Below are 15,076 nucleotides of genomic sequence, written 5' to 3'. Positions count from 1 at the left end.
CTCCCAGTTAAACTCTTCTGTTGCTGGCAAAGACTTAGTTAGTTTCCGGTTCCGGTTCTGGCAACAGAGCTACAGGTTGAGTTGTGGCAGCAAGTTACCGGTTCAGGTGAGAGAGAGAGAAAAAGTTGCCTTTTAATGCCTGTCAGATCAATAGATGATTGGTTCTTGAGTTTGTGAGATTGGATTTCAGTTTCAGCCCCCAGTGTCCTATTGGAGGAGGCTCGATTTATGACTGATGTCAATCCATGCCATCTTTTGGAAATGCCGGTTGGCCTGTGTTCGTAGCTCTGTGTCGGGATTTCTGCTCTCACCTGTTTCAAAGGGTTTTTATTACCTCCAGGCCCTATTCCCTAGGCATTTCACAGCAGGGATTCCAAGCCATTTGGCCCATTCTCGGTGCCATCCTCCCAAGACTGCGACTTTGATATAGAACAGTTAATGTGCCGATGAGCTCAGGAAATCTGATAACTTTGGGGGAGAGGTCTTCTTTAGATCAGAGCTTCAGCTAAGGCTCTGAATGCTCTTATCAAAATACACCCCCACTTAACGCTACACTGGGTGTGTTCACATGTGCCCCATAACGCTGAGGGAGGCATTCCCGTGATCCTGGTTCCCTTGACTGCAGAAGATAACTGTGCCATATGGAAACATTATAGAATAGATATGAGCATTTGCAATACTGTTAATGCATCTGCCTCAAAGTTGACTGGACAAATGCCCTATTTCCGCCCATATAATACCTCCCAGATGCCCCCTTCTATCCTCTTGGCAGACTTGGCGCCTGGACTAGCCTGTCAGTATGGTAAAGGAAATGTGTTTGTAGGAAAGAGTCCTGTAATAGCTTGTGGGATATGGTGGGATGGGGGGTTTCAAATGCGGGAATTGCCACACTTGAAGGTACATATCTGATCTGTGGAAACCGTGCTTATCCTTGGCTCCCTGACAATTGGTCAGGTTCCTGATATATTGGCTACATCAGCGCCTACCATGAGATCTCTTTCAAAATCCCCTAAGGGCCATTGGCGTAATGAAAGAGATATCTCTGAAACTGAGCGTTTCTTTTCCATATTGATCTCCCCATATGGTATTGGGTGCTCTATAGAGGAGGTTAAGATACTGGCCTCAATCCTAGAGGAGGTTAGCAATAAAACAACAGAATCTATAGATGACATAACAATAGAGATGACTGCTATACACACCACAGTCCTGCAGAATCGCTTAGCCTTAGATTTCTCTCTGGCGGTAAAAGGGGGGGTGTGCTCTCATTGGTAAAGAATGTTGTACCTACATTTCTGACAACTCCAAACAGATACATGATCTCACGGATCACATTCATAAAGAAGTTAATAAAATCCACCAGACCTCGGAGTGGTCTCTGGGGAGCTGGATAAGTTGCTCACTAGGAAGAATTGGTGCTACTATAGCCCTACAAAAGCCTTACTCCTGTTGAAATAAAAGTCTGTTAAAATAATGTATGAGGCAATGCTGCAAGAATGCAGTGATATAATGGATCTTATGAATATAAACTAATTATACTGAATGATGTCCACTATTCCCCCTGAGATTAAGGTTTACAACTCCAGGGTTTCATCAAGGCTCAGTACAAATGTATGATTGTCCTTCATAGGAAAAAATGGGGGAGTGTGGTAGGAAATTAGTTAGAAATTCCTTTCTCACACCTGTTTTCTATGTTGTATACTTAAGAAAGATAAGGTCAAGCTAGAGGGTCAGGCCAGATGGTAGTCTGGATGAAGATGAAAATCTTGGAGACAATGTCAAACGGTATGATTTAAGTGCCTGTTCCCTAAATCCGTGTGTTGACCTATAACATTCCTGAACCATTCATGAACCATTTTTGCTTTGCGGCAGGGTGCATTATCCTGCTGAAAGAGGCCAGTGCCATCAGGGAATACCGCTTCCATGAAAGGGTGTTCATGGTCGGCAACAATGCTTAGGTAGATGGTACGTGTCAAAGTAGCATCCACATGAATGGCAGGAGCCAAGGTTTCCCAGCAGAACATTGCCCAAAGCATCACACTGCCTCCGCCAACTTGCCTTCTTCACATAGTGCATCCTGGTGCCATGTGATCTACAGGTAAGCGACTCACACGCACCTGGCCATCCACGTGATATAAAAGTGGAATGACATGGACTGACAGGCCTGGAATACTGAAAACACACTAAAAGCATAATAGGATTGTTTTCACACACACACATGAATTGATTTACAATTAAATACTTTTGACGTTATATGGCTTGTTGAAAGGCAAGCTCCATGTTATTAAGGGTTATCTAGAAGTGTTTCAAGATAATGCATTATTTTACATACACTTGCCCTTTTGCACAGTTATTTTTTTTCAGATAAGGTTGAACTTGCAGTGTACATACATGTAGATGACAGAATATATATATATGTGTGTGTGTGTGTGTGTAGGCAGTCAAACCCATTTGTGCTATGTTTTCAGTGTGTTTTCAATTTTCTAGACCTGTCATTCAATAGAAAGCAGCTATAAATCTATGTCATTCCACTTTTACGTTTTATATGAGGTTATTTTAAATAAAGTGTATTCAGGATTTTAGAATTTATGTGTGGGATTTGGAGATATACAGTGAGGGAAAAAAGTATTTGATCCCCTGCTGATTTTGTACGTTTGCCCACTGACAAAAAAATGATCAGTCTATAATTTTAATGGTAGGTATTTTAACAGTGAGAGACAGAATAACAACAAACAAATCCAGAAAAACGTATTTCAAAAAAGTTATAAATTGATTTGCATGTTAATGAGGGAAATAAGTATTTGATTCCCTATCAATCAGCAAGATTTCCGGCTCCCAGGTGTCTTTTATACAGGTAACGAGCTGAGATAAGGAGCATTCTCCTAAAGGGAGTGCTCCTAATCTCAGCTCGTTACCTGTATAAAAGACACCTGTCCACAGAAGCAATCAATCAATCAGATTCCAAACACTTCACCATGGCCAAGACCAAAGAGCTGTCCAAGGATGTCAGGGACAAGACTGTAGACCTACACAAGGCTGGAATGGGCTACAAGACCATCGCCAAGCAGCTTGGTGAGAAGGTGACAACAGTTTGTGCGATTATTCGCAAATGGAAGAAACACAAAATAACTGTCAGTCTCCCTCGGTCTGGGGCTCCATGCAAGATCTCACCTCGTGGAGTTTCAATGATCATGAGAACGGTGAGGAATCAGCCCAGAACTACACGGGAGGATCTTGTTAATGATCTCGAGGCAGCTGGGAACCATAGTCACCAAGAAAACAATTGGTAACACACTATGCCGTGAAGGACTGAAATCCTGCAGCGCCCGCAAGGTTCCCCTGCTCAAGAAAACACATGTACAGGCCCGTCTGAAGTTTGCCAATGAACATCTGAATGATTCAGAGAAGAACTGTGTGAAAGTGTTGTGGTCAGATGAGACCAAAATCGAGCTCTTTGGCATCAACTCAACTCGCCGTGTTTGGAGGAGGAGGAATGACCCCAAGAACACCATCCCCACCGTCAAACATGGAGGTGGAAACATTATGCTTTGGGGACAGGACAACTGCACCGCATCAAAGGGACGATGGACGGGGCCATGTACCGTCAAATCTTGGGTGAGAACCTTCTTCCCTCAGCCAGGGCATTGAAAATGGGTCGTGGATGGGTATTCCAGCATGACAATGACCCAAAACACACAGCCAAGACAACAAAGGAGTGGCTCAAGAAGAAGCACATTAAGTTCCTGGAGTGGCCTAGCCAGTCTCCACACCTTAATCCCATAGAAAATCTGTGGAGGGAGCTGAAGGTTCGCGTTGCCAAACGTCAGCCTCGAAACCTTAATGACTTGGAGAGGATCTGCAAAGTGGAGTGGGACAAAATCCCTCCAGAGATGTGTGCAAACCTGGTGGCCAACTACAAGAAACGTCTGACCTCTGTGATTGCCAACAAGGGTTTTGCCACCAAGTACTAAGTCGAAGCGGTCAAATACTTATTTCCCTCATTAACATGCAAATCAATTTATAACTTTTTTGAAATGCGTTTTTCTGGATTTTTTTGTTGTTATTCTGTCTCTCACTGTTAAAATACACCTACCATTAAAATTATAGACTGATCATTCCTTGTCAGTGGGCAAACGTACAAAATCAGCAGGGGATCAAATACTATTTCCCTCACTGTATATCCATAATTATTTGTTTGCATACACAGCAATTCCCTTTTCAATGTATTGTCTTAGTTTCAGCACCTGTGGAGAAATTAATCGTTAATGCTCTGTCCACCTATTCCAGGGCATCGCCACCCTCCTGTTGCAATCAGCAGAGGTATAGTAACCAGTGGGAGATATTCAGTGTCGCTGGCACCTGTGAAGACAGATAATGGTAGTTAATTTCCTATAAGTCAGTACCAGCATCAATATAATTAGCATTAGTAATGTAACTACTCCTTATATCCCAGGACATTACAGTGTAAAGACACTGTAGCACCTGTCTGCAGTAGAACACACACATTTACTCATAAGGCAGCTCCCTGATTTCAGTCCGTTACACTGGTTTATGTATGTATTTCCTCTGAGAGTGCTGTCTGCGCCGAGCAGGGGAAGCCTAGGCCACAGACCAGTTCCACCCCCCCTTGCTGGGGGGTTTCCCTTCCTAATATCTCATGCAATTATTAATTTAATTATTTTTCATCAAGTTATATCTTCAGTAACTGCCTTACGTTCCCTCATTCTATACCATTCGTTCCATTAAACCACCATCAAAACTCTTGTGCTGAAAGTGGCAGCACAATTCTTTCACACATATCAATCTCCCTTTTTCCAGCTTCCCAAGCCTTATTAACTCTTCAACCCCATGTCAACTTCCTCAAACCTTCATTGACATCGCTCAGACCCTGTTAAAACAACGCTCTGTATCCCAACAGCTGTTCTTTCTCCTTTTCCTGATTTCTTACTAGACAATTCGATCAATTTATATTGTTACTATTTACACACATATTTCGCTCCATTTATTTGAGTTAATGAATTAAGATATTTGCCTAATAAAATATATTTTAGAAAATATTTAATCGGCTATTGCTTGTGTGCTGGGTGCACTTCACCAGAGACAGAAATAGGTGGGACCTGAGCCAAACCGCAATCTTCTTTCAGGCTGTGAATTTTCTTTCGGCATAATCAATTACTGACTGTTTAATGCCTACTACTAATCCCCAATTACCTTTACTTTGTCCTAGGGCGTTTTACACATCCTTGACAAAGTCAGTGATCAAATCTGCACATTCTTGCATGTCTTTTGTTTCCACACAAGCCCATTCCCCACTCTGAGTTTTTCTAATTGAAGCCATACAGTGGAAGGGCATTTGGCTTTCACTATGACATGAACATCTCTAGGGTGAATAAGATGAATCAACATCTTTTCATTCAGTTTTTCCCAAAATTCTGTATTACCATGATTTATTTTCAATTTAGGTAATGAAGAGCAAATCATTTCCTTTCCTCCTGGTGAAAAGGGAGTATGTACTCGGATGGTATGTTCTGTGGTATTTCCGTCCTTGTCTCTTTTAGTGCGGGTTTTAACCTGCATTGGAGCGGCAGGCACTGTTTTCACATCTGGCTCTTTATGGTTGGAAAGGCGACAGGTCTGGATATAATCCCGAATGACCTGTATTGAACGGCGGAGGTGCCATGCCAAACCCTCCGCTATTCTTAGTTCGCTCATATTCCCATGCTTTGCGTTCTAAATCTAAATCTAAATCTAGGGATTTCAAAAACTCTTCATTGTGGATCTCATAGCTACCAAATGACCACATTTTAATTTCCTGGAGTATCTGGTTATCAATGTATTCATAGCTTCACCACATTTTCTGAAAGACTATGTCACTAACCAGGTAACATTCTCCTGCTTGGATTTTACATCAGGCTGTCTGTCTCGTGTGTAGCCTTTTGTTTCCTTTAATTTGACTTTAGAGAACTTGTCCATAACATGATGTTTAACAAACAAATTCTGGTTCTTCTGTGGGGACACCATGACTATTTGTTTATTACTATTATTAATGATCCGTTTATTCATAGTACATTTTGTATTACTTCAATATTTTTCTTATAGAATCATATACTTTCTTTCTAATTTCTGATGCCTGAGGCACTCTGTATACAGTTAAAAGTCCTCATGGTGAGATCCTCATGAATCTGATAAATCTGTTGAGAGAGTTTTAAATATAATTCTGAAATTACTGGTTATTTCTCTTGTTAGCCATATTCTGGACTATGGACAATATTAAACAAAATACAACACATACAAAACGTAGACATTTACTTTATCTCACCTCGAAGATATACGTATATCTATAAACACATAAAGCATATTGTAACGAGGTGAGGGGCCGGGTCTTTGATCACCTCTATGTACCTGCCCTAATGCTCTCTTTTGCCATAGACAGGACCATGGACAGCAGAGCCATTCAATTGAATTGAATTGAATTCTGGATGACAACTTGGACCAGCTGAGGACCTTGAGCAGCGTTTGGATTGTTTTGAAAGACTACGACTCTGGTGAAGACCCCTGGAACCCTTTTGCCCACGAGACTGCCTAACCCCTCGACCTTTTTTTTTTTTTTTTTGTTAACCCTGGGAAACCGCTTAGCTGTCCAAGGCTAGTTAGGGATTTTGTTTTGGGTAGCAGTCCATCCCTGCTACAGATAGCGCTCCTTACAAAGGGCTAGGCTTTCATTTTCACTCTTTTTCCCAATATCCGAGGCGGAACTAAAATAAACCAACAGCCTGGGGCTGTATTTGCACTCTTCCTTGGTTTGTCTTCCTGTGTTTTGACATTGTTCCCTGCCTAAAATTGATTGGCTGCAGGTAGCCCAACCCCGCACCTCATTACAATATACAAATTGATATCTAAAGATAATGCCGATATCTGATCCGTGGCATGTTTGATTGACCCTGCAGTGTCTCAAACAGCCCTTATAACTGGTTTATGATGGTATTTGTTTATATATGAAGCTTCTTATTATTTTGAGTAACATGTCAAATAACCCCACTTGATTATTTCATTATTTTACTGCCTCAGTTTTCTTGATCCATTGTGATCAAGTTCTTATCTTAATTCTTATGGAAGACTTAAGACTTATGGAAACTTTGTCGGTTTTATCTTGTGTTTCCATGATTCCACCAGTCTCTATGGTAATTCAGAGACCAGTCCCTAGTCCATCCATTGTCTAACATCTGTTTCTCTACCTTCTTATGTTTCCCCTCAGAAATGCAATCTCACTTTCATCAGACATGATTTGAAATCATCCAGTCCGAATGTCTAAGCCAGTATCTCCTGAAGAGACTCACCCGGGGTATCCGAGTGGCTGAATTTGGAAAGTCAATACAAATATGCCAATCAATCGCCCAATTCAAATGTCTAAGCCATTATTTCCTGCAAAGACTCACTAGGGGAGACCAAGTGTATGAATTCGAACAGTCAACATAAAACACAAATATCTGCACCAGACACCCACAACACAATTGTCTGTGTGGCACTCGGGCGAGACGCAAGACACAATAATGTGCATGGCACTCAGGCGAGATGCACAATCCAATAATCTGTGTGGCAATCAGGCGAGACGCAAAACACAATAGTCTGCTGCGTAGCACTCGGGCAAAAAGCAGCACACAATAATCTGTGTAGCATTCAGGCAAAACGCAGCACACAAAAATATAATCTGCGTAGCAGTCGGCCATAATGCAGCACACGATAAACTGCGTAGCACAAAATGCAGGACACAATAAACTCGAGTTCACAATCAGATCTGTATAAATCAATTACTCTAACCCTGGTCCTGGTCCTGGTTTTAGTTTAGTTTTTATATCGCTCTAGTGTGGAATCCTGGGGCTTCCCCAACAACGTCTCTCTTAATCTATATAGGTGGTAAAGTAACCTACTCACCCATTCTGGAGACGGTCAGTGGGGAATTCCCGGTTTTCCAGCGATATCCTGTTTGTGACGCCATCTGAAGAATCCCCTTTAATTACTTTAAATAATTACTTTAATTATTTTCAGAAATCAGACTGTGGAGTAGATTGAATCAAACAGAAGTTTTTATTCAGCAAGCTTGTGGGAGGAAGTGGAAGGTCAGACGCGCAGGTCTTTGTCTTAACTTCCTCAAAATCATAGAACTTACATTGTGTTTTATACAAACAGCCGTATCATGAACAGAGTGAGTTGAACCAATAAGGGAGAGCTAACTCCCTATCTTATGACATCCAAACTGTCTTCCTGATCAAGCTTAAACATAAGGTGCCATTTTGTGATCTCAATTCGGCACGTAGCTAACATATCTCTAGTTAGGCAAGGGGGGTTGTGTGCCCACTTCCCCATCCTCGTGGTTTTAGTTGGACAGACTGTACAAGTTTATTTTCGTCTTGTACTGTACTGTGAATTTGTTCTGTAGTTGACAGAGAAGTGCATCTAGTAGCAATCGGTGGGGGCTGGTCTCAATCTGTGATCTGTGGTACCCTCATAATTCAAGCAGTGAATGTATGAGACTCCTATTGCTGAATAAGAGGTGTATTCTACAGAAAGATGGTGTGTAGCAGCCAATAATGTCAAACTACCGTTAATGTAATAACTGCCAATAATGTAATACATTTTCCATTCTTAATATAATAAAAGTCGATAATGTAATAACTCACCAATAATGTAATAACATTTCTGAACCAATAACATAATAACTTTTTGTCCATAATGTAATAAGTTCTTACATAATTGGCTGACTATTACATTATTGGCTGGGTTAATAACAAATAATTAAAATTGTAATAATTGTAGCCGATAATGTTATAATATTCTTATATCACTGTGCGTTTAAGTTTTATTTATTAAGTGTCAGACTTCCATAACACTTACCCTTACTGTTGCTTCTTTCAAATAGCTGCTCAAAAACCTGACCAATCCTGACCCCTGAATCTTAGAGAAAACACACACAACACACACACACGTTCTCTCTCTATATATATATAATCATATAGTTATGTATTATGAGAACTACACAATAAAGCATTTGACATAACTGTTGTGCTCTGAGGTACATTTCAAAATCATATATGATGCTACTGAAGCTTACATTGACTCCTATGCTAAAGTGGTGCATTTGTTACATTATGCCATTGATTGGGCAACTCTAAAATTCTACATTCCTTATTAGGCATTCCTCAATTCTCATAATTCATATTGTCCTTTACCATTTTCATCGCCACATAACATAAACCAATCTCCCACAACCTATTGCTCCATTATGGTCTCTCTGTAAGAATTTGAAATGATAGATTATTGAGAAGTGCACCTGGTCTTCATAACCAATCACATTTCATTATCCACCAAGATATCTAAGTGTCACTGAAGTGTCCAGGGAGCTCTCACACTGTATATAAGTCTGTTTTACAACTAGGACTCAACACATTCAGGGAGTCCAGAATATGGGAAATACACATGGGGTCTTTGTCAATGAAGAAGTTGTTATGCGATAAGGTAATGTATTTTACTAATGGGAGCACTAAAATCGGTTATATTTGTATTTTAAGTACATTATGTTGATTGCAGTGACTTGCTTTGTCTTTTACTGAATTTCAATATCCTGAGAGTCAATAACCTCAGGCAATACTTAAATTATAATGCAACCATCTTTGTGAATGTTTTCAATATTACAAGCATATATATTTTAACATTTAAATATATAATACAATGTATAGAAATTGAGGAGATAATGTATTCAATTCAATGTATTCAATTTAAACGTTTTAAAATTAAGCAGATTGTATTAAAGTAAGTGTATTCCATTAAAATGTTTTTCTCCCAACAGAATTTTACATTTACTTTAGACTGAACTTGCATCTTGTGGTTTCATCAATACCTCACTTCCAACCTCAGAAAGATGAATTCATCCTTCATTCAAAAGGACTCAGTAGAGTACTGCTATGAAAATGTTAGCAGATCCTGCATTAAACTGTCCAGATCAGTTAGTGAAAGAGCAGCTATGTACTTTGTGTTTGTTCCTTCAGTGCTAATCACAGTTGGTGGCAATCTGGTTGTGATTATTTCCATCTCTCATTTCAAGCAGCTTCATTCACCAAATAATCTGTTGGTTCTTTCTCTAGCAATTGCTGATTTCCTCCTTGGGCTTTTTGTTCTCCCATTCAGCATGATCAGAAGTGTTGAAACTTGTTGGTATATGGGACCATTATTTTGCAAACTTCATACATCTGTTGATATTTTGCTTTGCACTACTTCAGTTTTTCACTTGTGTTTTATTGCTATTGATCGCTACTATGCAGTGTGTGAACCTCTTCGTTATGCAAACAAAATCACCATCAGAGTATCCAGGATATTTATAACTTTTGGGTGGGTATTCCCTGCCATATATAGCTTTGGAATTATTTACACCAAATCCAATGACCGAGGTCTAGAAGAACTGGATGCAATATTATCATGTGAGGGTGGCTGTTTCCTTTTTTTTAATAAGCTGTGGGCAATACTTAATGCAGTTATTTTTTATGCCCCCTGTTTTGGCATGATTGGGATATATGCACGCATTTTAACTGTTGCTAGAAACCAAGCAAAACTCATCCATACAGTGAAAGACAGAACATTTTCATTGGAAGAAACTAGAAGAAAAGCACAGCGAAACAGAGAGCAAAAAGCTGCTAAAACGCTAGGAATAGTAATGGGGGTCTTTCTAGTTTGCTGGCTTCCTTACATTATAGATACCATGATTGATGTCTATGTTAAGTTTGTGACTCCAGCAGCCGTGTATGATGGTATAATATGGTTGGTTTACATTAATTCTGCATTTAATCCACTGATTTATGCTTTTTTCTATCCATGGTTTCGAAAAGCACTGAAGCTCATTGTTACTTTAAAAATATTTTTCCCTAATTCCTCTAGGATTAAACTGTACAAAGAATAATTATATATATATATATATATGCATTTGTTTGTTAAATAGGTAATTCTCCTTATCTGAACGTAATCCATTCCTAAAAACCCTTCAGATAGCAAATGTTCATAAATCAAACAGGCTATTTCCATTATTTTAAATATGGAAAATGATAATCTGTTCCCAAGACCCCAAACTTTCCCCAAAAAGTCACCCAACTGACCTAGAACACCTAAATAACAACAAGTAAAGCACTTATTTTTAATATTTGTAATTTAAAATGCCAATTAAGTCATTAATAAACTAAATAGTTTACAGTAATTATCCGGTATGTTGTTGTGTTGTGTATGTGCACTTGTATATAACAGTATTGCTGGGTACAGGGAAATATTATTGCTAAACAAACATCACTAAACAATACAAAATATGAAACATAATGCAGAAATTAATAATAAATTGGTACAATCCACAGAACTAAAAAACAATCAAACTACTCTATGAACACACACCGAAATTAAGAGAGCAGCTTGTGGTGTTGGGGCAAGTTGGTGCAAGTTGGTGGTGGGAGGAACTGAAACAGATCTCGTTGGGTGTCTTTCTTTCGTGTGTGGCGAGAGGGAAGGATAGAATCTTGTTGGCACATGGAGTTTGAATGCTTTTTTTGATGCTCCAAAGGTTTTTCTTCATTAAAGCAAATTTATTTTCAGTTATGAAATAGTAAGGTAGTAAAATGTCTTCTCTGCATCGAATTTCTGTAAATTGATTGTTCAGATAATGAGAGATACTTGTGTGTGTGTGTGTGTGTGTATATTAATTATTATTTCTGCAAAAATGTAACCATTTGCTTGCAGTTTATCTGTGGTATATCTATTTTTATATAGAAGTATTGATAGTTAAGATATAATATGTTCAGAGTGGTAAAGTTTTGTGTTAACATGAATGTACTGTGCAGAGCAAGTCGATTTTGACTACTAAGGCAGTGTAAAACATAAAGTGGGTGTGTTGTTTTGGTATCATTTTTTGAACTTTCTCAGTCAAGCAGTGACTTCAAGTAAACATCTAAAAGGAAATACAATTTGTGAAGGGGCTGAACAAAACTCAATATATTTGTATATAAAACCAGTCAGTAAAATGAAACATATTTGTCTATGTATATGTAATTGTATTACCAAATATAACACATTAGTACACCATGAGAGGAATTAAAAAAATTGTAATGATTCAAAGTGGTTTTGTTTAATCTTTTTTAGAAATAGCTGAATACAAATTAAACAATGAATCTGAAATTAGCATTAATTAATCTGAAACTGTGCAGTGACACTCCAAAAAGCAGAACAGGAACAAATTACAAACCTCCATTATTTGTTAAAGAAATTTGGAATTTACAGTGTTTTGACTTTCAAGAAAAAAAAATCCCTACACTATATGGTACTGTTGGAAATATCTATTTTTAATTATATAGTAAAGCTTAATTTTACTGGCACATGCTCTGGAAGCTGCTATTACAGAAGGTTATAGAATACAATGAAAATCTACTTGCAAAAAAGACCAAAGAATAACCAAAAGTTACATTTAAAAAAATACTTAATGCTGCTAACATGAGAAGCTGTGGGAGAGTCGCAGCTCTGAATGTCACAGCACCACGTCAAGGTGTGTTAAACTACCAGGCACTGTGGACAGGGGGGAGACAAGATGTGTAGGTGTGGCTTCTGAAATGGGCAGGCAGGGGGAAATCACAACAATTGTTCTTTTTTTGATCTGCTAATAGTAAACTACAGACTTGAATTTGAGAGTGCTTATGTTTATAAGTAGAAGAAAGTAGCAGCTAACAATGAATAAATCTGCCACTGTGTACACTGTATAGTTCAATAATTCCAGCTGTGATCTCATTCTTGTGTTTGTTTTTAATTGTATTTTTATGATAGGAGGGAATCTTATGTTTACCATGAACATGTGAATGCATATCTTTCAATGAGGTAGCAGAATATTATACAATAATACAAAGAATAGTTCTAAAATTAAAATTAGATTTTAAAAAGCAAGAATAAGGCATATACAGTCTAAGCAATTTTCCTGTACATAGCATTCAAACTTATTTCTTTACATTATGTTAAGTGGCTGACGTAAATGTTATGGAAAGTTAATTATTCATCCTTTCCTAATAGTCCTTATATTGCAAATACATTTTTTTATATATATTGAAGATGGGGTCTGGCAGCCTTTGTAAGCAGTTGTGTAGGTTAGGGTAGGAGGGGTTGTTTCAATTTTATGTACATTTACAAATAATGCTATAGACCAACGTCTCTCCAGATCTTTATTAGGCCAGTAGCTGGTTGCCCAGAAAGTAATACCACAGTTTTCTTCTATGGGAATTAATGTATTTTAGAATGTGGGGCATTACTTTCTGGGCGACCCTCATATGCACAGTGTCTATATTATTGACTGACTAAAGCAGAGTTCAAACTGCGCACACGCATTCTCCAAAGGGAAATCCCCATGTGTGCACAGTTCATACTCAGCTATAGCCTACACAGCAGTCTCCTGAAAAAATAATCATGTAAAATAATACCAATAGTTCTGAGTGGTGAAAAAAACCTTTTATGACTACAAACCAATGATTCTTTTGGTGAAATAGGGTGATGGGGCCTGCTGTCTGACATTGACTTTACGCATAGCAGCTCCAGAGTTAGCATCCTCATGATGTCATTGTATATTTTTGGATCTCTGATTTCGGACATGCTGCTGGACATGAAAAACTCACTCTGCAAAATATGTTTCTACTTAATTGCAGAAACCAGTGTAATGCTTAAAATGGACTGAACTTATTTGTCTTAATATGTTGAAGGTCACCAAGGTTTTGCAAACTAAAGCTTTTCTACAAAATAAGCTGATTCCTCTCAGGGCATCCTTTGTGGACTTCCTGTTTTTCCACTAAAGGCCAGATGTGTACTGAAGACAGTGGATCCATTGCCCAGCCCATGAACCAAAAACTGTATAAGACCTATGACAAACTTTTAAATCTTTTAGACTTAACTGTGGTTAGGCTGCTGAGCTGGCTTGTAAATAAATACATTATTTGCTGTATTTTGAAGCCTACTCCACTTCTTTAAAAGGTTCTTCATTAATGAATAACCTTAGAAATTATGGATTTTCAGTGGAGTTCCCCTAATAGCCTAAAACCCTACATTTATTTAAATTAATTTTTACCAAAACACCAGCTTGAACTTTACCCCCTTGACATTTTTTCACATTTTGTTGTGTCAGTGCCTCAGAGTTTCATGCATTTAAATGATCATTTTTACACTGATCTACATACCATACTCCACAGCAGTGGCATAGCCAGAACTTAGTTGAATGGGGGCAAAATGAGGATGAAGAGGAATGATGAATTCACAGTGGGTGTCTGAGGTGCCTGAAATGAGTAAAAAAAAATAAAAAATCTCCATGAAATCCATGAAATCAGGTAGTTTTGACTCAAACATATCTTTGCTGTACAATCACATATCACTATGGGACACATCCGGTGAAAAAGCACACATCAACTGTCATTATGCATCAAAATAGACATGGTTTCTGGTGCTTGTAAAAAAAATCTATTTTCGTGGAGCTCTGTAATTGAAACGGGTGAGGATGCACAATTCTCGATTAGTGCACCTGCTGAAAATATGCATCTTCATTGGAAATCAGCCGTTTCTGCCAGTGTCTAAGTTAATGCAAGTCTCCTGTTGTGACACCCAAATTAATCAATAACATCAACATACATTAGGACATACGTTTGAGGTCCTTATTTATGTACAGGCCCATAAAGTCTTTCTTCTGTCATAGTGGAGCGCAAATATGCTTTGAGTTGTTGTAGCGCACTGAATTATCACTCCCCTGTTGCTGTCATAACTGGTACGATATATGAACATGTTACAAGCACAAGTTAACGTTAGACCTTTGGCTCCATTAACAGACAGTTAATCAGATAAGAGAGATCACTTCCCAATTTAGCCTAACAATATGTTTACATCTGTGCTAGTAATAGTAATCTGTGCTGGGCCCCCTCATCGCTTCCCATGGTTTCTCCTACCACTTCTACGCTGATGATGCCCAGATCTTCCTGTCTTTTCCCTCTTCTGACCCTCTCATCCCCTCACGCATCTCTTCCTGCTTGTCTGC

The 15,076-nt window shown here is 38.6% G+C and overlaps 1 protein-coding gene across 1 annotated transcript; it reads left to right on the top strand.

Moving 5' to 3' along the window:
* The first annotated feature begins 9,913 nt into the window (after positions 1 to 9,913).
* On the top strand, positions 9,914 to 10,945 carry LOC136759897 (trace amine-associated receptor 9-like). The gene has a single exon (XM_066715025.1). The coding sequence runs from the start codon at positions 9,914 to 9,916 to the stop codon at positions 10,943 to 10,945; it is 1,032 nt and encodes a 343-aa protein (XP_066571122.1).
* Positions 10,946 to 15,076: the final 4,131 nt, after the last annotated feature.

The sequence above is a fragment of the Amia ocellicauda genome, chromosome 1 (genome assembly GCF_036373705.1).
Source record: "Amia ocellicauda isolate fAmiCal2 chromosome 1, fAmiCal2.hap1, whole genome shotgun sequence".
NCBI lineage: Eukaryota > Metazoa > Chordata > Actinopteri > Amiiformes > Amiidae > Amia > Amia ocellicauda.
The sequence above is the reverse complement of the archived record's forward strand: the minus strand, read 5'-3'. Positions and strand labels throughout refer to the sequence as shown.